The sequence below is a fragment of the Durio zibethinus genome, chromosome 14 (assembly GCF_047325235.1).
Source record: "Durio zibethinus cultivar Kanyao isolate XHJ-2024 chromosome 14, ASM4732523v1, whole genome shotgun sequence".
Lineage (NCBI taxonomy): Eukaryota > Viridiplantae > Streptophyta > Magnoliopsida > Malvales > Malvaceae > Durio > Durio zibethinus.
In genome coordinates, this window is record NC_143175.1 from 25,133,295 (window position 1) to 25,155,930 (window position 22,636).

The 22,636-nt window shown below is 35.8% G+C and overlaps 1 protein-coding gene, 2 non-coding genes and 3 pseudogenes across 5 annotated transcripts; 3 read left to right on the forward strand and 3 right to left on the reverse strand.

The window, feature by feature from the left end:
• The first annotated feature begins 1,283 nt into the window (after positions 1–1,283).
• On the forward strand, positions 1,284–3,115 carry LOC111294583 (aldehyde oxidase GLOX pseudogene; annotated as a pseudogene). The gene has a single exon (XR_016327869.1). The product of XR_016327869.1 is annotated as an aldehyde oxidase GLOX pseudogene (transcript).
• A 113-nt stretch (positions 3,116–3,228) lies between these two features.
• On the reverse strand, positions 3,229–10,967 carry LOC111294568 (protein NRT1/ PTR FAMILY 5.6-like; annotated as a pseudogene). The gene is made up of 4 exons (XR_016327870.1): positions 10,564–10,967; positions 6,242–6,459; positions 5,218–5,762; positions 3,229–5,112 (listed from the first exon to the last, which is right to left on the reverse strand). The product of XR_016327870.1 is annotated as a protein NRT1/ PTR FAMILY 5.6-like (transcript).
• Positions 10,968–15,507: 4,540 nt separating this feature from the next.
• On the reverse strand, positions 15,508–16,415 carry LOC111294305 (uncharacterized; annotated as a pseudogene).
• LOC111294304 (uncharacterized) lies at positions 16,196–19,574 on the forward strand. Its single transcript, XM_022887568.2, has one exon. It carries the CDS (start codon positions 18,762–18,764, stop codon positions 19,281–19,283), a length of 522 nt encoding a protein of 173 aa, XP_022743303.2. The 5' UTR covers positions 16,196–18,761; the 3' UTR covers positions 19,284–19,574.
• On the forward strand, positions 16,770–16,840 carry TRNAG-GCC (transfer RNA glycine (anticodon GCC)). The gene has a single exon. It is a non-coding gene; the product is annotated as a tRNA-Gly (tRNA).
• Positions 19,541–19,622, reverse strand: TRNAS-AGA (transfer RNA serine (anticodon AGA)). Its single transcript has one exon. It is a non-coding gene; the product is annotated as a tRNA-Ser (tRNA).
• Between the last annotated feature and the right edge of the window lie 3,014 nt (positions 19,623–22,636).

Here is a 22,636-nt window from a genome sequence, read left to right on the forward strand (position 1 = left end):
ATTCTAAAGGGTATAGCTCTCATTCTCACTCATTTTCGCTTTCCTTTCACGATTCCAATAAAATTCAACTATATCATATTGTCTTTATATTTATTAGACGCAATGGTGTCACCAACAACCCCACATGTTTAATATATGTATACAGATAAGGCAGTGTCATTATGAACTTAGCTTGGCCGGAAAAAGAGCCAAGTTGTTGTAGGCGTCCGTTTCTTGAAAATTTGCTTCGGCTTAACATCTAAAAAGTGACCAGAAGAATCAAACAAAAAACAATAAATTATCTACTTACCCTTGTTCAAAAAGCTTTTAATACTCAAAGTTATAGAACATTCTCTGTAACTTTTGAACCTCCATGTGAAAAAAAAAAAAAAAAAGGAAACAAAACTATGTAGTCGCCATCGCTATCTATATTGAAGATGACATATTTTGGCACTTCAGTGAAATTCCAGTCCGGACCATGTTGAGCACCTTGATCCATTTGACTGCTGCCGAGAAGATGATTACATGCATCGATAACATCCCAATATGGTCGATCATTGGTTCAGCAGCTTGCATGCTTAGAGTTGACACATCATAGGCCATTATAACTTAAAAGCTTATAATGTACTCGGTAGAAAGACAACGGTGGAAAAAGGGGTGAACATATATTTAATATATCAATGAAGTTGATGGAAATTAAAGGCATCCAACTAACAGGATTTCACCAACAAGGGTGAAGAAAACTTTTGGGGTTGCTGCAGATCATAGATTAAGAATACTAATTTTTTCAGAAAAAGTGTTTCCTGGAACGTCCTTTTCCATTATGAAAAAACAGTCATTGGTGCTGCTAATCATAATGAAGAATTTTCTACGTTACACTTTCCTTGCACGTCAATTAACTTCCATTGAAGAGTTCCAATTTCGTATGGCCGACATTATTTACTTATTATCTACTTGCAAGTCTGGAACCTTCCACAGTTCTTTCCAAATCCAAAACGCTCCAATGCCAACGTATTATGGCAAAACAAAACAAAACCAAACAGGACAGTGGAAGAAGAAGATCGATGTTGATCCACTACGTGTTCGTATCACAAGCTTCCCAATTCGCACATTTCAGTTGATCCACTACGTGTTCGTATCGCCAAGCTTCCCAATTCATACATTTCAATGCTTACGTCACCCACCTTCTATCAAATATAATCCTGACAGCTGCCTTTACGGACCCCACCATGACAACGTTACCGTTAGACCATAGCTCCTAATCTTCAAGCATTTTTTTCTTCTGATTTTCTCACATGCAAAAGAGCTTCCCGTACGATCATTAGATTCTTCGTAATCCGACGGCTTATATTTACTTGCATCTTGCGGACCTTCCCGCATTTTATACTCTTGAGCTCGCCTTTAAGTAGTGTCTTTTTCGCTCTCTTTCGTTTAGTGTCCACTGTCTGTCTCTGTTTTCTGTGTGATGGAGGACTCTTTTTCTTCTATTTCTCGATGGCTTCCGCTAATCTTAATTTTCATGAGTCTATTGACCGTACGGGCTCAGCTCCCCGGCACGTGGGAACTCCTCGTCCCAAACGCTGGCATAGCCTCCATGCACACGGCGGTTACTCGTTTCAACACAGTCGTTCTTTTGGACCGGACCAATATCGGGCCATCTCGCAAATTGCTACCCAAAGGCCGCTGCCGTTACGACCCTAACGACGCCGTCCTCAAAAAGGACTGTTTCGCTCATTCCGTTGTTTTCGACCCGCAAACCAACCAAATCCGACCGCTGATGATCCTCACCGACACTTGGTGTTCATCAGGACAGTTCCTCCCTGACGGGACACTTTTACAATCTGGAGGAGACTTGGACGGGTTTAGAAAGATTCGGAAATTCGAACCTTGTGAATCCGACGGGTTTTGCGATTGGGTGGAGCTGGGAGACGTGGAATTAGTTAATGGCCGATGGTATGCAACGAACCAAATATTACCGGACGGAACTGTAATTATCGTCGGAGGGAGAGGAACGAACACCGTTGAGTATTTTCCGCCGAGTAAAAACAAAAACGGCGCCATCGAACTGAAATTCCTTGCTGACGTTGAAGATAATCAAATGGACAATTTATACCCTTACGTCCACCTTCTTCCCAACGGTCACCTTTTCATCTTCGCCAATAACAAGGCGGTGATGTACGACCACAATGGCAATAATGTAATTCGGGATTACCCAGCATTATCGGGGGGCCCACGGAATTATCCCTCAGCGGGATCGTCGGTGATGTTAGCACTTGAAGGTGATTTTTCAACGGCTGTGATTGTTATCTGCGGTGGAGCCCAATACGGAGCTTTCATCGAGAGGAGTACTGATACCCCAGCGCATGGAAGCTGTGGGCGCATTGTAGCAACTGATCCAAAGCCGGGTTGGGAAATGGAGGATATGCCATTCGGGCGGATCATGGGAGATATGGTGTTGCTTCCCACAGGTGATTCGTTGATCATCAATGGAGCTCAGGCCGGGACCCAAGGTTTCGAGATGGCTTCCAACCCGTGTTTATACCCAGTTCTTTACCGACCCGATCAACCAGTTGGTTTACGGTTTATGACTTTAAACCCGGGAACGGTTCCCAGAATGTACCATTCGACCGCCAACTTGTTACCTGATGGTCGGGTTTTAATAGCGGGTAGTAACCCGCATTATTTTTATAAATTCTCTGCTGAATTTCCAACGGAATTGAGGCTCGAAGCATTTTCCCCAGAGTATTTATCTCCGGATCGGGCCAATATTCGACCCGTAATCGAGGGGATTCCCGAAACGGTACGCTACGGTGAGGCGTTCGATGTTTTCGTATCGGTTTCGTTGCCGGTTGTGGGAATTGTGGAAGTTAATTTTGGGAGCGCGCCTTTTGCCACGCATTCTTTTTCACAGGGCCAGAGGTTGGTCAAACTCACCGTTACGCCATCGGTTCCAGAAAACGGTCGGTACAGAATTAAATGTACGGCGCCGCCAAATGGAGCGGTTGCTCCGCCGGGTTATTATATGGCATTTACGGTTAACCAGGGCGTGCCAAGTGTCGCACGCTGGGTTCACTTGGTTCCTTAAATTGTTTAAACACTTTTTTTTTTTAATTTATTGTTGACAAATATTGCGAAAGATTTGCAATTGTATTAATTTTTCCATGTCTTAAAATTTTGTTTTAATATTTAAATATATCCAAGAACATAAGTAAAAGATAAAATTAAACCTTTAAATTTTTATTGCATGCAAAATAAATTTATATATTTTAATTTATATGTAATTATATTATAAATTTTCAATAAAATAATAATGAATTTTTAAAATCAATAAAAAAATCTACTTTGAACAACATTCGTATCCGATAAAATATGTAACAAATAAATTAATCTTTGTTATTTTATTTACAAGTAATAAAAAATAGGTATTTAATTATATTTTTATTAAAATTTAAGAATATATTCAGATATTAAACTTTTTTTTTTCAATTTTCTTAGAAGTAGTACAATAATTTAATGTGCAATTATTGAATAGAAAACAAAGAGTAAAGTTCACTTGAGAGAAGAGGTGGGCCAAACTAAAAATGGAAGTTCATTAACATATGACAAGTATTTTAATTCAGAAATTTCTCCCTTGTCTCAATCTTTAGAATAGATTTTTAGTTACTTCTTCCTTTCCTTTGTTTTTTTTTTAATTTTTTTTTTGAGTGCATAAAAGCGTGAGTTCTTTCAGTCAAGAAAATGCATGCCCTTTTTATCAATGCTGGACCCTGCTAAGTTCTCTATTTTGGTAAATGCTGCCTGCATCCTGTAAAGACCCTACCCTTCCAACTTGTTGTTTATGATGGGGCTGGCTGCTGGCCCTTAATAATGCTGTACAAAGGCCGCTTTATAGCTTAGGTTAGAGCCTCGGACAAATTGCTTGGATAAAGATTCGCCATTAAAGCTATGTTTGATAGTTATTGAAAAGGACTTGAAGCCAATTTGGCACTGCTGAAACTTTAATGATTATTTCATTTTTATTTTTTACTAGTATTTTTTCTAGTTTTCAATCTGTCCGCTTAAATCTGATTGTGGGTACTCTTGTATATTTTTTTGTGTTAAAATGCAAATTGTAAGATGATTTACTCTAGAAGCTGAAACGTGCAACAAATTGAGCTTACTAATTTGCTACAATCTCATAATTTTCCTTAATTGAAGACTAAATTGCTCTAAGAAACACTAAACAATAACAGCGATTTCTTATTTATGTCAGACCAATGAGCTATAATGTTATGCCATTGATCCTGCAGCCTCACCATCATCTTCATTGCAATTACTCACAGCCCTGATATGGACATTTTTGTAAGAGTAACGCTTTGCCAGGAACACAAAGACAAATAAGTTGGCTGCGGTTATGATTGCTAACAGCCAGTAGAAATTGTCTAAGCGGCTGCTGTTTAAATCTTTGCCAAACCAGCTCTTCCGTTCTTTCTCTGTAATGCATCAACAAGTGTTATCAGCAGGCTGCTAAGGAAGTTTGCAGCTCCAATCACGCCCAGGTATAATGCAATGCCTAAGCTTCTCATAGAATCAGGAACTTGGTCATAAAAGAACTCTTGCAAGCCAACCAGAGAGAATCCATCTCCTGCACCAATGATGATAAACTGTGGTGCTAACCAGAAAATACTCATGCAGAGGGAGCCATTTACGGGGTCCTTTTTGACAGCAGCTAATCTCTTTCTCTCGACCAAGGCTGCAACTATCATGGTAGCAATTGAGAAAAGCACTCCAATTCCAATTCTCTGGAGGATTTTGATGCCTTGTTCGTTTCCTGTTGATTTCCTTAGTAATCGTACGAGGACTTTTTCATAGATGGTTACGGAGATTATCATGCCAATAACGGCTAGAGAGTAGATTGAGGCTGGAGGAAGCTGGAAATCGCCAATGTTTCGATTCATAGTGATCCCTTGTTTGATGAAGAATGTGGAAGTTTGTGCTACACAAATTCCAAAGGGTAAGGTAGCTAGCCATATGGGAATCATGTTGAGAACAAGCTTCAGCTCCTCAACCTTGGTCACAGTTGCAAGTCTCCAGGGACTTTGTTTGTCATTTAAGTTTTCCTTGTCCTCAATAATAGCAGCTCTGTCAAGGAACCTGAAACGCACAGCATTAAATAGAAGAGGAGGGGAATGGGAACAAAGTTATGAAAAAAATTACTATTATCAATAGTAATACAACTAGACAAGTTTTCTCTCTTACTTAAGTTTCTTGGTGTGGCACAAAAGCCTCCCCTGAGCCTTATGTGACTTGGGAATTTCATAAAGCTCTGGAGGATTGGATGGGTAAGGCAATTTTCTTTTAGAAATGGCAGCTACAAGAACCTGTAGCATTGGCGTTAAGGGGCTTCCTGATGGCATCCTGTAACGGTAATATGGCCTTCCAATAATGAAGATTAACAGCGACGAAGCCAGAACGATAGTCAGAATAATATCTGCAACCCCCCAATTCACATGGTCTTGCACGTAAACAATTACAGTGACACCCAATAAGAGTCCACAGCAAAGGCCAGAGTTCCACCAGTCGAAGAAGGACATCTTCTTCTTTCTTTCTTCTAAGTGATCATCGTCAAACTGGTCAGCTCCAAAGCTCTCCAATGCAGGTTTATGGCCTCCTGTTCCAATGGAGATCAAGTACATGGCAAGGAAGAAGAGCACTTCATGAACCTTCCTAGGCTCATCACACACTTCAGCTTCACATGCCTTTAAGCTTGGCACAAACCAGGACAGTGTCAAGAGAAGCAAGCCCTATTTTTGAATAACAAAGAAGGGACAGTAAGTAAATTTTAAAACAGATATTCTGATGATTGAAAATCGAAGAATTAATCAGAACAGAAACCAGAACCATGATTGTCTGTCTTGGAGATGAAGTAAAATATCGACCGTCATCCTCAATGGGCTAGGCATGGGCTCAGCTTTTTATGATGTTGTTGTAAAAATAAGTTAGTCCTCAATCATATCCAATTACAATTGGGGTTTCAAACAGTGCTATTCAAAGGGATGTCATATATTAGCCCAAAATGTAATAAAAAACCAGGTCATTCTTGGCCTAAAAACTAAGTTTGGGCTTAAATTTTAACTTCATGTAATGTTTTTTTTTTGCTCCAAAAAAAAAAAATGGTAGCTTTGAAGTTAAATATATTATTATTGTTGTTTTAAAGGACAAAAGAAAATAAAACAATATTGATTTCAGAGTGGAATGTAATGCAATTGTGAATGGGATTTACCAAAAGGTAGACGATGGACGAAACAAGAACGGTATGGAATCGGCCCCAGTAAGCATCAGCAACGAACCCTCCAAATAGTGGCATCAGCGTAGTGACCCCAGACGAGTAGTTGACGCTCCTTGCTGCTGTCTTGAGGTCTTGGCGAATCACTGTAGTCAGGTATATGGCCAAACTTGTTGCCATCCCAAAGTAACTCAACCTTTCACTGAACTCGATTGCTGCCCAAGATTCAAACAATAAAAATGAAAACATAACCTATTATTATATGAAAGGACCATATTCAAAAACAATGACATTGTTTAGTTCAGTTGATTGATCAATTAGGGAAGATATTGGTTATTATGTCGTTCAATAAATCAAGAATAGTAATCTTGATTTGGGTTGAAATCCGAGTGCAAATCAGTGTCTTGTACAGAACAAAAACTAATTGTGATGAAGACCATTCGACAATCGGAACATGCATTTATCCTGGCGCCCTCTCAGCTTGATATGACTTGTGCTGTTTTTGTGGACTTTTGGCATTTGTTTCTGTTGTTGCACTTTTGACACCAAAAAGCAGTAGGGCCTTTTATAATAATTGAAGGTTTTGTGACTATGGGTAGACAAGAATATATAAATCGACCTAAGAATATCATCCAAATTGTCGATTTATACATGTCACGAGTGAAGAATCAATTGTCAAATGTCACTATGCTTACAAATGAAAAAGAATAACACAATCCAATCCAAACCCAAAACTGTGAAATGACAAATTCATGAAGGCAGTTCAGAACAGGAGACCCATTTGCATGAAGGATTTGGCTGCAGCAGCAAGTCAAGAAACGTGGTACGAGCTTTTCTTAGCTTCAGTGGTAAGCAGAATATACACTAGAATTGGCAGCATTCATTTGTTCAGTGCAGCAGGCCCCCACCTTCCACCTTATACTTTTATATGGCATTTTAGACTATTTCCAAAAGCTGTTGTATGGCTAACTTTTTCCAATTTGAAACTTGCAAAAATATTCTTATTTATAATAATAAGGACCACTTGGATGAGAGTCATGTGAAACTTTCTTTTTAGCACTAATACTCTAAATATAAGTAATGGTTTATATATTTTGTTTCATATTCCACGTATCCACCCTAGCCACTAGCATATACCTAAATTTGAACATATATCTCTTATTTCATCAAGGAAAGAATTATGTGATCATTGGCAATAACAGTTCCTATGTCATAATTTATGCTTTATATATCATGCAGATTCTCTAATCTTTACCCATTACTGTTGATCAATAATTTGTTTGAAAACTTCTTAACTAGAATATGAATTATAAGAATGTTGAATTGTATGTAAATGGTACAACATATATACTACAAGAAATGGACTTTTTTCCTAAAAAAGCAATATTCATACAACTTCTCACATTAGCATTGGATTTTCTCTTCCATTTGTTTTTCTTTTCACATTTCTTGCTTGCCATGCTTTTTTATGATGTTTTATGAGAATAAATGAAATATAATAAACTATGTCATAACGTCTAGATCCGGAGATCTATCGTTAGACATTGACTTAAGAGAGTCGTCACCAATCTTTTTTATCTAGGTGCGATTGACCACTTAAGGAATCTATCCTTTCAGAGAACACCTAAGTTTAAGGGTCCTTAAAAGAATAGGTTCAGATCTACTAATCAGAACAGGGTTCGAGAGTTCGGTTACGTGTGAAGAAGGTTATAGCACCCTCACAACGTCCATCAAAAGATGGTACCAGCATAATTTTGTGTTATCCAATAAGCCTTAAAATTTTATCAAGTAATTAATTATTAGAAATTATTCTCAATTGACTCTAATACTTTTAGTAAAAAATTGAAAAAATTCCCTCACCTCAGGAGTATGTAAGAAAACTACTGTTTCACTTGCAGAGGCTCCATCGTCGGATTGTTTAACATTAAAAAAATAAAAAGAAAAAAAAAGAATAATTGTTTTTTTTTTTTGCAAAGAAAATTGATACTTTCAACTTTTCTTCAAAAATGTTTTTTTAAAACTTTGATTTTCAAGGAAAATTGATACTTTCAACTTCTCCTCAAAAATATTTTTTTAAAATTTTAATTTTCAAGAAAAATTAACACTTTCAACTTTTTCCAAAAAAATGTTTTTTTGAAACTTTGATTTTCATGAAAAATTGATACTTTTAACTTTTCTTCAAAAACTTTTTTTTTTAAATTTATTTTTAAGAAAAATTGATACTTTCAACTTTTCCCCAAAAATATTCTTTGAAAACTTTGATTTTCAAGGAAAATTGATACTTTCAACTTTTCCTCAAAAATCTTTTTTTGAAAATTTATTTTTAAGGAAAACTGATACTTTCAACTTTTCCTCAAAAATATATATTTTTTATTTTTATTTAAAGAAAATAAAATAATGAAACAAAATAAAAGTGAAAATAAATAAATAAAAAATAAAACAAAAATAAAAATAAAATAAAGATAAAAAGAATATTAAATAAACATAATCTAATAAATAAAATAAATAAATAAAACAAATAAATAAATAAATTCAAAAAAAAAAAATCTGGAGCGGCTCGGAGTACGGCTCGACTCGGCTCGGCTCGGCTCAAGGAAGAGAAACGGCTCGGAGAAGCGGCTTGGGACCTCGGCTCGGCTTGGCTATCAGCTCGGAGGGAGGAAGACATGCGCGGGTCAGGAAGCGGGTCGACGCTCGAGTCGAGTCAGATCTCCATAAAACGCGCGGATCCTTTGGGTCACTTAAGGCAAAAACGACATCGTTTTGGTTGGGTATATAATGCTCTTCCCTCTGTTTTTCGGTAGAAAGCTTCTCCCCTTTTTTTCTCTTCTTCCTTTTTCCTCTCGCTTCTCTCTAAAAGGTCGAAGAACTCCGGTTGAATGTTCACCGGATTCTGAAAAATTTCATCAGAATCTGATTTTTTCGTCGGAAGTTCGTCGGAAAGTTGGTCGATTTCTGGGATCTTTCACCGAAAACTGGGCAGCTTGTCGGAAACTTCAAAGTTGGCCAAAATTTTCGTCGAAAAATGCAACTTTGGCCGAAAAATTCAACTGAAATCTAGAATTTTTCAGAAATTTCTAGAAAAAAAATCGTCAAAAATCTTCAAATAATTTTTGCTAATTTTCAGAACACTTCTAAACTTTTTCTTAGCCTTCTATATGCCCATTTTCTCTCAAATCAGTAGCTTTACTCACTGTTTTTTTTGTGTCCTTTGCTTCTGTATTCTGTATCTATTTATAGGGATTGATCAGAAGAGTTTTTGATCAATCCCTATTCCTTTTTGGAAGGGGATTCAATCTTTGAATCCAATCTGGACTCTGATTGAATCTCCATTCTCAGTAAGATTCTTCAACAGAATTCAATCTCAGCCAAAAAAAAAAAAAAAGAAATCTGATAAACGAGAAAAAGAAAAAAAAATCAGATAAACGAAAAAAGAAAAAAATAAAAATATAACAGATAATTAAAAATAATAATAAGATAAATAAAAAATATTACAAGATAAATAAAGAAAAAAATAATAAATAAATTATAATAATAAATATATAACTAGGTAAATAAAATACATATATAGATATTAACAAAAAATAAATAAATAAATAAATATATACATATATTAATACATAGTAATAATAAATAATAAATATAAAAAATATAAAATAATAAAATAAAAATACAAAATACAAAATAAAAAATAAAAAATCAAATTAGATTTACCTATTTGAATCAAGTCCAATCTGAACCAAATTGAATATCTACAAAATGATGGGAGTAGTGTTACTGTTGTAGTTGTAGTTGTTAGTTATTAGTCTTCATTTTATAATAAGAATCAGGAAAAGTTCTTATGCTGGGGAGTACTAGTATGTAGTCAAGTACTACTGTTGCAGTTATCTTCTCAAACTGACACCCGCTGGTGATCTAAGGGTCTAGACAACATTGGTTTACATATATACGTAAGCAGAGCTTATCAAAAAAATTTATGGTAAAAGTAAGAAGACAACCTGCTCTTCAAAATGAAAGTCATGATCATGACAAGAAAAGAAACACTTATAACAAAATGGAGACAACAGGAGTGGGAATTTGTATAATTTGGCAAAGCAAAATGTCATTGGCGTCTAAGGTAATGGAGGAGCATGCAGTAGCAACAGCTAAATGAAGGAGAAGGAAAAGAAATTCTTGAAATGACTTTCAATTCCTTAGCCCTTTTCATGGCAACCAATTGTTGATTAAAAGAATCAAATACCCTTAGCTTTCATGTTTGTTGGATTATGAATTTATGACAAGAAATATCGATGATATATATATTTTTATATATTCCTTACCAATAATAAAGAGCGAAGCTTTCCAAACACCAGTGGAAGCTCGAAGTGGAACTCTTCCTTTAGAATCAGCAGAAGAATCATAAACCCATTTCTCTTCATCATCACGAACACTATTTCCTTTTTTCTGCTCCATCATCAACTTCTCTCTAGGTAAATTAATAAAGTACAAGGAAAAGCAAAGCAATATATAATATAAACAAGATAGATATGGTTGTATATAATTTATAAGAATTTCGAAACAACAGTATGTTTATGTTTGTTGTAGCATAGGAAAGAGATGATTTGTGGGAGAAAAGCTAAGCCTTGGACCTCTTTTTATAGAAGAAAATATTTGCTTGGTGGGAAAATGAAAAGAACAGGGTAAAATCAATAAACCATCCACACCCCCAAAAATTAAAAAAAATAAAAATAAAATCTGGTTATAATTGTTTGAGAGAAAAATATACTCTTTCCGTCCAGCTGAAAAACGTTTCAGTTGATGTTTAAAGACGCGAATGGCATCAATGCCACCTTTTGAAGAATTTTTTTTTTCATGTCCATGTATCGAAGTCACCAAAAAAAATACTAATGCCTAATGCCTATACTACAGTGAAACTTGAACATTTGACATCGAACTTTCCAAAAGCTTAAAGACCCATTTTCTCCCCACATTATAATTAAATAGTTTTGTCAACTATTTGAAGAAATAGTGACATGATCATGTCTGCTGACAAGTGAAGATGAATTGCTTCCTAATTCTATTCCATCTACATTTACAGATGCCCTTGGTGGCACCCAATCATGTCACCGTTAATCCTCCAAAATGTGTGGTTGGTTAAGTTGTTTGGAGCCACTTTAAAAGGTAGAATGATTTGTTTTACAACTAATAGTTTTCAATAGGCTCAACTTAATTAATTACTGCTATATTGGAAATGATTAATTAATTTATTTATTTTTTTGATAATACAATCATTGATATCCAAGTTTTTTCTGTACTTAATTATCTCCTTGAACGATCTTAATTAACATTAGAATTAATTTATGGAATTTCATATAACTTTCGTATGTTTTGTTTGGAAATACTGCAAATTATTTAAAGGTATTTTTTAATTAAGGTCCTCATGTCATGCCACCAAAAATATTGCTAATCAAAAGAAGAATCTTGCTCCAATGATCTTATCCATCCATCTCTGAAATTATTAGGTTGAAAATGGAACAATACGAATTTATAAACACTTGGCCCAAGAAATCACAAACAATAATATAAGTCAGAGGATGAGTTGAAAGATCAGACAGAGATTATATATTCAACTCTGCAATTAAACTCAGTGGCAATATAATTAAACAAACTTATTTTAGTTTGAAGTCAACTGCAAGGCTATAACCTTCTTCATGATGGTTTGAGCACTCCTATTGAACATCACAATTTCAACATTGATCAAGAGATACCACCAGAGTAATGTTAATTGGTTGTCTACTAAAAATATTGACAAGACCAAAAGGTTTAACTTAATTTAGCAAGCTTTCAGGGCACAGATTGGTGGGTTTTTTTCCTTTCCTGAACCATTCAACTGAAGCAAAGAGTGGTGGGGTGTTATCATGGTAAACTTTTATCATGCAATGAACCATGAGATTTTTTTTTCTATCTTTTATCGTAATTCTCCTCTTCTATTGGCACTTGTCTAATACGTAATTACAAAGAAGAGATAAACATGCACGAAAAGGAATTGGCCCAGCTGCGAGCATCAATTTTGTTTGAGCAGGTTCTTGCAGGTCACCATCTGTTTTTTCTCTTCCAGATTCTTTCTTCTAACTGAAACTGGCAATGAATTCGACCTTTGATGTTCAAAAATTTCGATTCAAAGTTCAAAACTGATCATTATTTCATTCCAGCTGTATTTGATCAGCCTTTGAAGTATCATACATCATTAGTATATGTGACACATTATGCATCATACAAGAAAAGGAATTTAAGAAAATGGATACCATTTTTCAGGGATATGTTCTGCTTAATGTCTTTCAATATATGCAAGGAAGAATTTAATAGATGAACCACATGCTTTATGATGTTGCTTTCTACTAGAAATTAAAATTTATAGGAATACAGGACCGATTGTCGAGATTATGTCTCTCTTCATTTCCCAGACTTATTTGCTCTTTACCACAGAAAAAACGGGACAATATATGGGATTCAACAATGGCGGCATTCACATTAATTTTCAATGACATTAAAAAGTTGTAATTCAATGATTCCAATTTAATCCTTGATAATGTCAACTAAAAAGACATTAAAGAGTTCGAAATCACGTTAATTAAATGTTTCCATTCTGAACTGATCATTTCAATCTAAAATTTGAAACAGGACCAACTTGAAAAGTATACATCCACTTGTTAACTAAGGTAATGCCAAATGCCTTTCCAATAAAAAGAAATGCTAAATGCCATAATGGGATGGGACGAATAATCTCTTCATTTATTTTTAATCACTAAAACAGTTGAATGAAATTCAAATTCTAAAACGTGATTCCCTGTTTTAGTGTGTGCTTCTCCTTTATGTCTAATGGCCTTGATTTGAAACCCATGTGCCCTTTAAAATCTTTTCCTAATCTCATCTGCTGATTTCTTTGCTTTGCCTCTTTGTATTTGATGATCAGTGTGGCTGATCCCAAGGGTGTCTCCTGTAAGGATGGCATCGGGTCGGGTTCCTGACGGGTTTTGCTCGTCTCGAACCCGACCGATACTACGTAAATCGTATCCGACTTAAAATTAATAAAATATTATTTTTTAAAATATAAAATATTATTTTTTAAATATAAATATTTAAAAATATAATTATTTAAATATATATAATTAAATAATTAATTAAAAAATAATTTTTTATATACTATCGGGTCGGGTCAGATTTTAGGCATACCTGAACACAACCCGACTCCAACTGTTTCCTAATTATACTTGACTCGACCCGACCCTAAATTCGAAATTCAAAAAAAAAAATCTGATCCTATAAGATCGAATCGAATCGAAACTCGTCGAAAACAGATTTGATTGCGATCCCTACTCCTGAGTGAGGGGTTCTCTTTCTATCTCTTTTATTTATTCAATATGGATCTCCAACCCTTCACGTGTTTTTATATGAAATTCTTGCATGCCTTTGATTACATTGCCACGACTACCAACTTTTTAACAGGTGATCTTTGAGAAGAAAGGTGGCGGGCAATTGAATTACATTGTCATTTTTGTTTTTTATTCATATTGTTGATCATGATTTTTTTTTCTTTTACTATTTGAGATTAATTGGGAACTCTTTCAACCAACCACACGATTATGATTGTTGACAAAAGAAAGTTGATCAGAATTTCATAATGAAATTCATAACACAGTTTGCAAATCCTGTTGACTTTTTAATTCTAAGTACGCATGCAACAAACGTGTGGTGTTTATGTATCAGAGTCAAACTATATATCAGAATCAGACGGTAATATATATATATATATATATATATATATCTTATTATGACAAGTACCATTATTTTGATTTTTTGCCATAGGAACCAAAATACATTCGTATTTACTTTAGTTTTTACAACACATCAGGCAATCAAGACAAACAAGTGGGTATATGTAGGAAAACAAATTGTAATTCTTTCAAGATTTGTTTGGCTAATTTCCTCCAAACAAAGAAGATTGCTACTTTAAATCTTCTTGCTGTTAAATAGATATGACATTGATCACCTAGAAGGCATGAAAAGAGAGAAATAGGAATTGCTTGATGAGTCGACAGTGCCTTTAATCAGAAGATGGATCCATCAGATGTGTAAGGTCCCTCAAATTTTCAAGAGAAGAACACTGCCCCACCAGCCACTACCAAATTTTGTTTTTTAACCCACTGGATTCCGAATGCAATATCAAAGGTCACACTTTCGTTTTGTTTTCTAAAGCACTTTCAATATCACAAGAACAATGTATATTATTTGACATTCATGGTCCCAGAAATTGCTTAAAAAGTTTACGAACAAATACATTCAAGTTTTAACAAGAATGTTTGAATCCAGAAGTGACATTGACTTGGTAGCTAATGCAGTTCAAACTTGAAAGTTCAAGGATTTCATGATAGTTGTAAAAGACAACTCCAGTAGGAAAACAGGAGTTTGCTGTGGTCATTGAACCTTTAGTTATGGTTCATTGCACCGGCTGAACTAGCTATTTATAGTAAGGCCTCAACAAGATCTTGACCAAGCTAAAACATGCATGCGTCATGATTTAATCAGAAAGATCCCAATGAGATCTTGGCTAATGCTTATACAAATCCAAAATAATTACTGTAGATAAAAAATGAAAGTGGCAAATAATAATAATAATAATAATAATAATAATAATTTCCACCTGCCCATTTTCAACTAGGGCAATGTTATAGTTATCAAATAAATTATTACATTTGCTATAGTCTACAGTAAACTGATATAAATTCAACCATGTTTGCCGGTTTGCAAAAATGAGTTCACACTGAACTTTTGGAACGGCTGGCTATTAGCCAGGGCAGCCCTAAACTGTTACAACTTGCAAAAGTTAGGGAATTTAACCTTTATTCCAATCAGGTCCTTTCACAATTCCCAGCTGGAAATTTAAGAGGGATTTCACATACAATCCTACTCAAGATTTGAACCTCTAGATGATTAAAATGTAGCTCTAGGAAACATTGGTATGACTCAATTCCAGTCAACTATGTCAAGCAATAAGAGTGAGTACAAATTGCAACCAAATTGGTAGCTTGTACATGGTTTAAAGTGAAAATGTTTATAATTCAAAGATTAGGTCCATTTCAGTTCTAACTAAGCACTCAACCAAAATTTTTAGCAGCTTGAACTTATCTACTCTAAATACTTGAACTAAGACCAAATTTGCAAACAAGTGCCACTTTGCCAAGTCCATCAGTTTCAGCATACAAAAGAAAACTAGAGACAGTAAGGAACTCTAATTGAATAGCTAATTATATTCATTCAATTTAATATACAATTTACACTAATGTACATTCAATATTGTCTCATCCACCAAACACAAAAAACTGCAACACCTTTAAAAGCACTTCATTCAGAAGAGAAGTGAGACAATTTGGGAAGAAGAACATTACCAATAACGCATAGCTTTTTTTTTCCTTCTCTCCTTCAGAATCTTACCAGTCTCAGTCATTTTTTCTTATTAACCCTATAACTTCAATCTCTTTGCAAGCTCATATCATAAACCTCGGACTTGAAATTACTTCTTTTATCATAAATCTCAGACTTCAAGTTACTTCTTTTACCATAAACCTCAGACTTCAAATTACTTGTCTTCCCATCAGAATTACCCTCCCCAGCAGCATCACACCTTCTTCTAATTCCTTTCCTCCTCCATTTAACACCGATCCTTTTCCCATTTCTCTCTCAAATACCATCTTCACTCTCAGTCTCCTCTTTATTATTTTCACTCAAAAGCTTTAGTATTTTCATCACTCTCTCTACTTCTCAAATATGGTTTAACACTATGAACAACCCCTTTAGGAAAAAACCAACCCATCAGTATTTTCAAATCGCCGGGGCCGATCTTTGTCACTCCACATATCGAAACCACCACGTCTCTGAAATCTGTCAGCCAATACTTTAACTTGCTCATCAGCTGCAACAGAGAACAAGTTGGGTGCTTTTTCAACGACTTTCCAAGGACGTTCAGTTCGGAGACGGCGGCTTTGAGCTCCGCTCTTTTGTGCATTTCATAGATGTGAAGTTCACGGTAAAGTCGGGCTTCGAGGAGTTGCTTGGCTTGAATGCGTTTCCATTTCCATTTGGAGACTCCACCTGGGTAAGTTCTGGGGCCATCTCCCATGCGGATTACGGTTTTGGGTGCTGTTGGACTGTGGAGAGAGACTGGAGAATTTAGTGTGGAGGAACAGGGAAAAGGAAGGATTTTCAGAAGGAGAGGCTTTGGATGAAGCCAGGCTTGAGAGTGGCATTTTCAGGATTGAGATCGACATTATATTTGGAGAAAGAAAAAAGACTGGTTTTTTGGCCTTGAAGGGATTGAAGAGAATCTGGGAAGATACTGTCAAAGACTCCATGAAGCCTGGTAGAAGGTGGAGCTTGGTTTTGGGTCTTTTGGCGTGAGTAGGGATTATACGTGTCATCGAGGAGAGGAGCGAATAGGCCATTGAATTTCATGTTGTTATATTATTATTAGGCCGGTGAGTTTCATATCGCACCAGTGGTCTAGTGGTAGAATAGTACCCTGCCACGGTACAGACCCGGGTTCGATGCCCGGCTGGTGCATAGGTTTTTTTTTACTGTTTTTCATCCGCAGCAAAATACGACTGTTTAAAAAGAGGTTACAGCTTTTTTTTCTTGGATTTGGAGCCAGTGATCATTTTGTTTCTGGGTGTTTGAGATATAGGGATCCTTTACGTGTCAAACTTACAGTTTAGACTGTAGTATGTTTTACGCTGATTATGTTCTAAGAAATTACATTAGGGCTGATGAGTCCTCTTTATTTTGTCTAAGAATGTCTAATTTCAACATTGTGTTTCAGCCAAACTTGTGGAGGATGGTCGGGAATTGGGACAGATCAGTTGATCCTGGATTATTCTCTTGCCAATCAAGGAAGGAAAAACATATTCTTAACCTTTGAAACATTTAAAAATTGAACTTCAATCTTATAATTGTTCTTTGATGTCTGCTGTATCTTGTACGGATTGAGCTGTGTTTCATTAATCTGGATCCGAGACAAGTGGAAAACCAGATCATAGTTCACCTCACGCTGCCATGAGCTGGCACGAGATCTCCAGAAAACAATTTTGGGTTAATTATGGTTTAGCAACCAAATTCAAGCTCATGCTTATAATAATTCATAAAGACAGTAAGCTGACAGGAACTTATTCAAATAAATAAAAACTCTGCTCGGTCTTCTCTCCAAGATGTTTCAATCCCCAGTTGTTTCCTATGCTAACAGCATCTATAATATTTTTATTCCCTTCTTTGGTACTGCTAATCTATTGATGTAACAACAGCTTGCTAGCTAATGAATTATGTGTTCCCCCCTAATGTCTCAAGTTTTTGGAGCATCTACCGCAAATGTAAACTGCAAGTTCCAAGGTGAAATTAATGGTCCTTTTTTTTCTGAAATGATTCCCTGCTATAACACTACCGACATAGTATGTTTATTCCTGTGTCATTGTATGCCACTCCCATATCATGGAATCAACCATATTATTATTGTACCCGTAGGTAAGTGTAGTTGGTTGATTGGCATAGACATGTTTGGGCAAAACTTCATGTAGTTTTTGAATTGGTTGCAATCATCTTGTGGCTTTATGGTAATCTGTTGAAAATCTCAAGCAGTGGATTATGAAATTCGAATGTTTCCAGACAGGATATGTTTCTGCTAATTCTTCAATTTTACACCATGTTTTTACTTGTTAGAAGCCCTGTAATCAAAGACATCTTCAGGACAATGCCCGAATGGACATGCCTGCATTTGAAGAACATCATCAGACATGTTTAAGGAACATCACCCTCGGCTTAAGATAACGTTGCAAAAGGTAAGATGGAGAATCGGAGATGGAATTCAAAATGTCCTCCACTTTATAAGACAATGCTTGCTTTTGGCTTTGAGAGCGATGCAAGGTGTCCTCGGCTCCTCGCAAGCTGCAACGGCCTCTTCCATAACTCCTTTTTCTCCACCACGCGAGGGTGGAAGTTTCATGAGTATTATGTCCTTATTGATTTCCCAAATGCTGGCTTTTGTATAGTTCTTTTTTGCAGCTTTCCACTTCTGAAAATTGGATCCGTTGGTGTGTTTTTTAATACTTAAGGCAACAAGGATTTGAACCGTGGTCACTGTGATTAACTCAATCATACTGGCTAACAAAACTTTGCAAATAAACATATTAAAGATCTTGTTCCCTTGATTGAAGTCTTAGTTTTGCATTTCTAATATCCTAATGCATGCACGTGTATCTCCCAGAATTTCCCCCACTCAACAGACAACTCCATAAAAACAGATTAAGAAATTGTAATAAATTATGCTTGGAATCCAGCAGGGGAAACTTCCATCACACCCCATGCTTATGGGATGCGTTTATAGCAGTTTCTTCTGTATATATACCCAAACCTCCCTCGCAATGACAGAAACCAGACCCATAAAATCAGACGACAAAAGCATATTTAATAACCCATCATCCAATTTGATTCAATAATGGCTCAATGTTTTCTTCTTTGCTTGATCTTGGTACATGCTTTCGTGGCCATGGCTAGTGAAAATGCTCTCAGCAAGCTCCGCTCTAGTTTTGCTGATCTCCAACATCCCCCAGCCTCTGCTCCATACAGCAATGAAAAACCATACAAAGCTGAAGCACCCAACATTAGGAAACTTGGAAGGCACCAGCCCAAAGTAGTCAATACCTTCGGCAGTACACCAGCTTCTAGCCCATTCCAAGCGCCCCAAACTCAAAAGAACATTCACCTTACTGGAGGAAGCCCCTCAACAGATCACACTGCAGCCACTATTGAACCAGACAATGGAGAAAACGTGAGTGTTGAAGGGCAGGCCATCAACCTACAAACACATCATCATTCCATGGACAAGTCTGTTGCCGGGGGTGGTGTGATCCTTGGAGGTCTTGCCACAACTTTCCTGGTGGCAGTTTTTTGCTATAGAAGAGCAACTGGAAGACACAAATCAGAGACTAATCAAAGTACAACCGAAATCACTAATTGAATTGTATGCATACAAATAGGTGGTATTGTGAATGCCACCTTTTTAAAAAAATGTAAAGAATATTACAAATAGAAAATAAATTGCAAGTTATTATCCGAATTAAATCTCTCTCTCACTGAAGCTGGAGGTTGTTGGCTTCTTGCTAACAGGCCTGGACCATTATTTTGATTAATGAAGGGAGTTGAGCCCTTGATGACGATTTTAGAGTTTGTAATTTACTACCAAGGCAAAATTACAAAAGGCAAAATTAAGTAAAACGTGAGCGGCAGGATTCGAACCTGCGCGGGCAGAGCCCACATGATTTCTAGTCATGCCCGATAACCACTCCGGCACGCCCACCAACTGCTACAATTTCAATTTCTTTATATTTCTATCTTAAATCTCTTGTAGAGAATTTCACCGCCGAGATTTTTTGAACATAAAAAATTCGCTAGGTATCAATTAGTAATTATCTTTTTTAATTTTCAAGTTTTAACTTAGTGGTTAAAAAACGTTGGACATCAAGACTGATTTCGAATCAAAATTTTTTTTTATTTATATTAAAACTTTATTTTTATGATATAATCAAAAAAAAAGTTACCTTCTTTTATTTACATTATAATGTAGGAAACTTTATCCTGATCTTGAGAATAGATTACATTTCTATAAGCAACGGATCGTTCATTTAAAATTTAAAATAAATAAAGTAGTAAAAAGAAATTAATAAAGATGCATCCACTAAAACTCCTTACAGTCAAGAGTCAATCAGTTTTCAATTGATATGATTGCGTAAGTGGTTGGAAGTATTCCATATGGGCTTAAACCAAATCAAAAGCATCCCTCGTCTCCCCCTTCTCTGTTTTCCACTCTTCTGATCCAAGTTACTTATGAAGTAAATACTACGCATGCTTATTCAGATTGAAGTGATAAAAACTCGTTCATAAATCATTATCATCACCACCAAAACTTAAAATCAGGTCTTCCCCTTCATCATTTTTGACGTGGTTCAGCTGCTTGACTATGTGAAAACTGCAAGATATGTAAATAATAGTAAGTTTTGGATCAAATTAATTTTTTGATAAATTCATAATATTAAAAGAAATTCCAAAATATTTTTGAAAATCATATTCCTCATCCTCGAATTTCTTATCCGCTAATCGAACAAAGAAAGGGAAACATTTTCATTGGCTTTTACATTGAACAAGTTTATTGGCGCAGACAAAAAACTTAAAAGTCTAGCCATAAATCCCCGAATCGCTTATCTATATGTTGACGTTGTAGAACGTGAGTGACCCTCTGCTACAAAATTCAACGTTGGGCAATTTAACTCAGGTCTGGTCCATTTCGATCCCCGTTATGGGCCAGTGTGGTGTGATACTTGAAATGCTCAACCTCAAAAGCATTCACTTTTTGTCTTGTCTCGTAGTACAAGTAGGGTAGGGTTCGTCGATCCCACATGTGCCCACGGACTTGACAAAGGAAGTTTCGACCAAGTTCTTTAATATTGGCCTTTTGCCAGTTGCCCCACCCCCCTCCCCTCTTTCTTTAGAAACGTAAACAAGTTGGAAACGTGTCGCACGTCTCTTTAATTTTGTTTGTAGAAGCACTCCTCCACTTTCAATCCGTGCACTTTAGTTCAAACAGAAAAATACAGCCACCTTTCTAGATTAACGATACATGATGTGACTCCTGACTCCTATTAAATTAAACCCATCATTGGTTTTTCATTTCTTTATATTTGGTCCTTCTGATATCCTGTCTAGGAGGCGATATTGCGAAGGCCTCATTCGAGAGACGGGAAGATGGATAAATTCCAGGGTTTTCTGCTCCTGATGCTGCTTGTAATCTCAGTTTCTCCATCCCAGGTGCCCCTGGCTTCGGCGGGAAGGCCACTTTCCATCCTGCCTGATCAACAAAGTGAGAATCTGTTTGATTATTGCTTGAGCTTTTAGTGATTGCTGCTTATTGTTTTACTCTCAGTTGGCTGATGGGGTTGTTCTTTATATAATTTGTAGGATACTCGAAGATTTTTGCTACTCTTGGAGTTGTTTGCAAATGTTGCGATGGAATTGGAGGTGAATGCTCCAGTACTTGGACCCAGCCCTGCTCTCAGCTCAAGTGCCTACCTTGGAAACTAACTTAGGGTTTTGGCTAATTTTTACTTCTCTTTTTTCACCTTTTGGGTTGTATGTATATATCTACACTAATGGAAGTCCAAAATTCCAAAATATTGGATCATATTCGCCCACTTATTGCTTCCTTGTGAGGGATTGATTTCAGGTTCAAATTCTTGTCCTGAAGCTATTGAAGCTTAAAACCCTTCGTTCTGATTTTCTTATATCTAGCAGCTTACAATAGTGATCAATATTTTCTTCAAGAACTTCACTTAGAATACGCAATTCACACTGTTTGTTCTTCTAGGTCCTTTAAGCAACTGAGAGATGTTAAAATTACTAGGAAAAGGAACCATCCGAAATACCTAATAAACAATTTAGGGAAACCATATATCATCTTCAAGCAAATGAAGAGTATTAGTCAAAAGATTGGCAATATAAATCCGAAACCCGCAAAATCAAAGGCAAATACGCGTATTTGTACACCAAGATTGATGCAATCATTTAATAGCAAAGCCTCGGTGGCTGGCTGGCAAACACTCAAGAATCAGACCAAATTATAAAACCATTGACTTGGGAAGTCTTTCTGAGATAAAGCAAACGCTATTCTTATGCATTGACTGAGGGGCTGTGGGTGGTGATCAATAAGTCATAGAGTAAGTATTTGTTTATTTATTTCTCCCTTTACCATCAAAGTTCCAATATACGGTACTTATTTTATAAGGTGTGGAAAGAAAAAACAAAAAACAAAGACTTGGGCATTGGTCGTTTACTCGGTCAATGAAAATGACTTTTATTAAAAAAAACAAAAAAAAATTTATTTAAATTATCATGATTTGAATCATGATTATTAAAATTTAAAGATCAACGGTTCACAGAGTTAATTCTCATTTAAATTTAAAAGTCAATGCCCCTAGGAGAGTTAAACCAATTTTTTTAAAATAATTTGGCCAAAAAAGAGATTAGTATAAAAAAAGTTTTGGTTGTTTTTACAAAAGAAATTCTAAAGATAAGGAAAGTTTAAGGGTTTAGATAATGCAACGTAGTTATTCACTTAAGAAAAGAAAATTCAATTATATTATGAATCGATCACAATTACAATTAGTAGAATTGATTTATTTAGACTTTAAAGAGTTAGAAGGATTTAAATTCTTAAGATTGTTAAAAAAAGAAACGTGACTGTTTCCTTGGCCCCAAAGTTTTGGATTTTAGTTTTAAACAAATCAACAGGAAGTTGTGGATTTAAGTTAAGCCTGACCA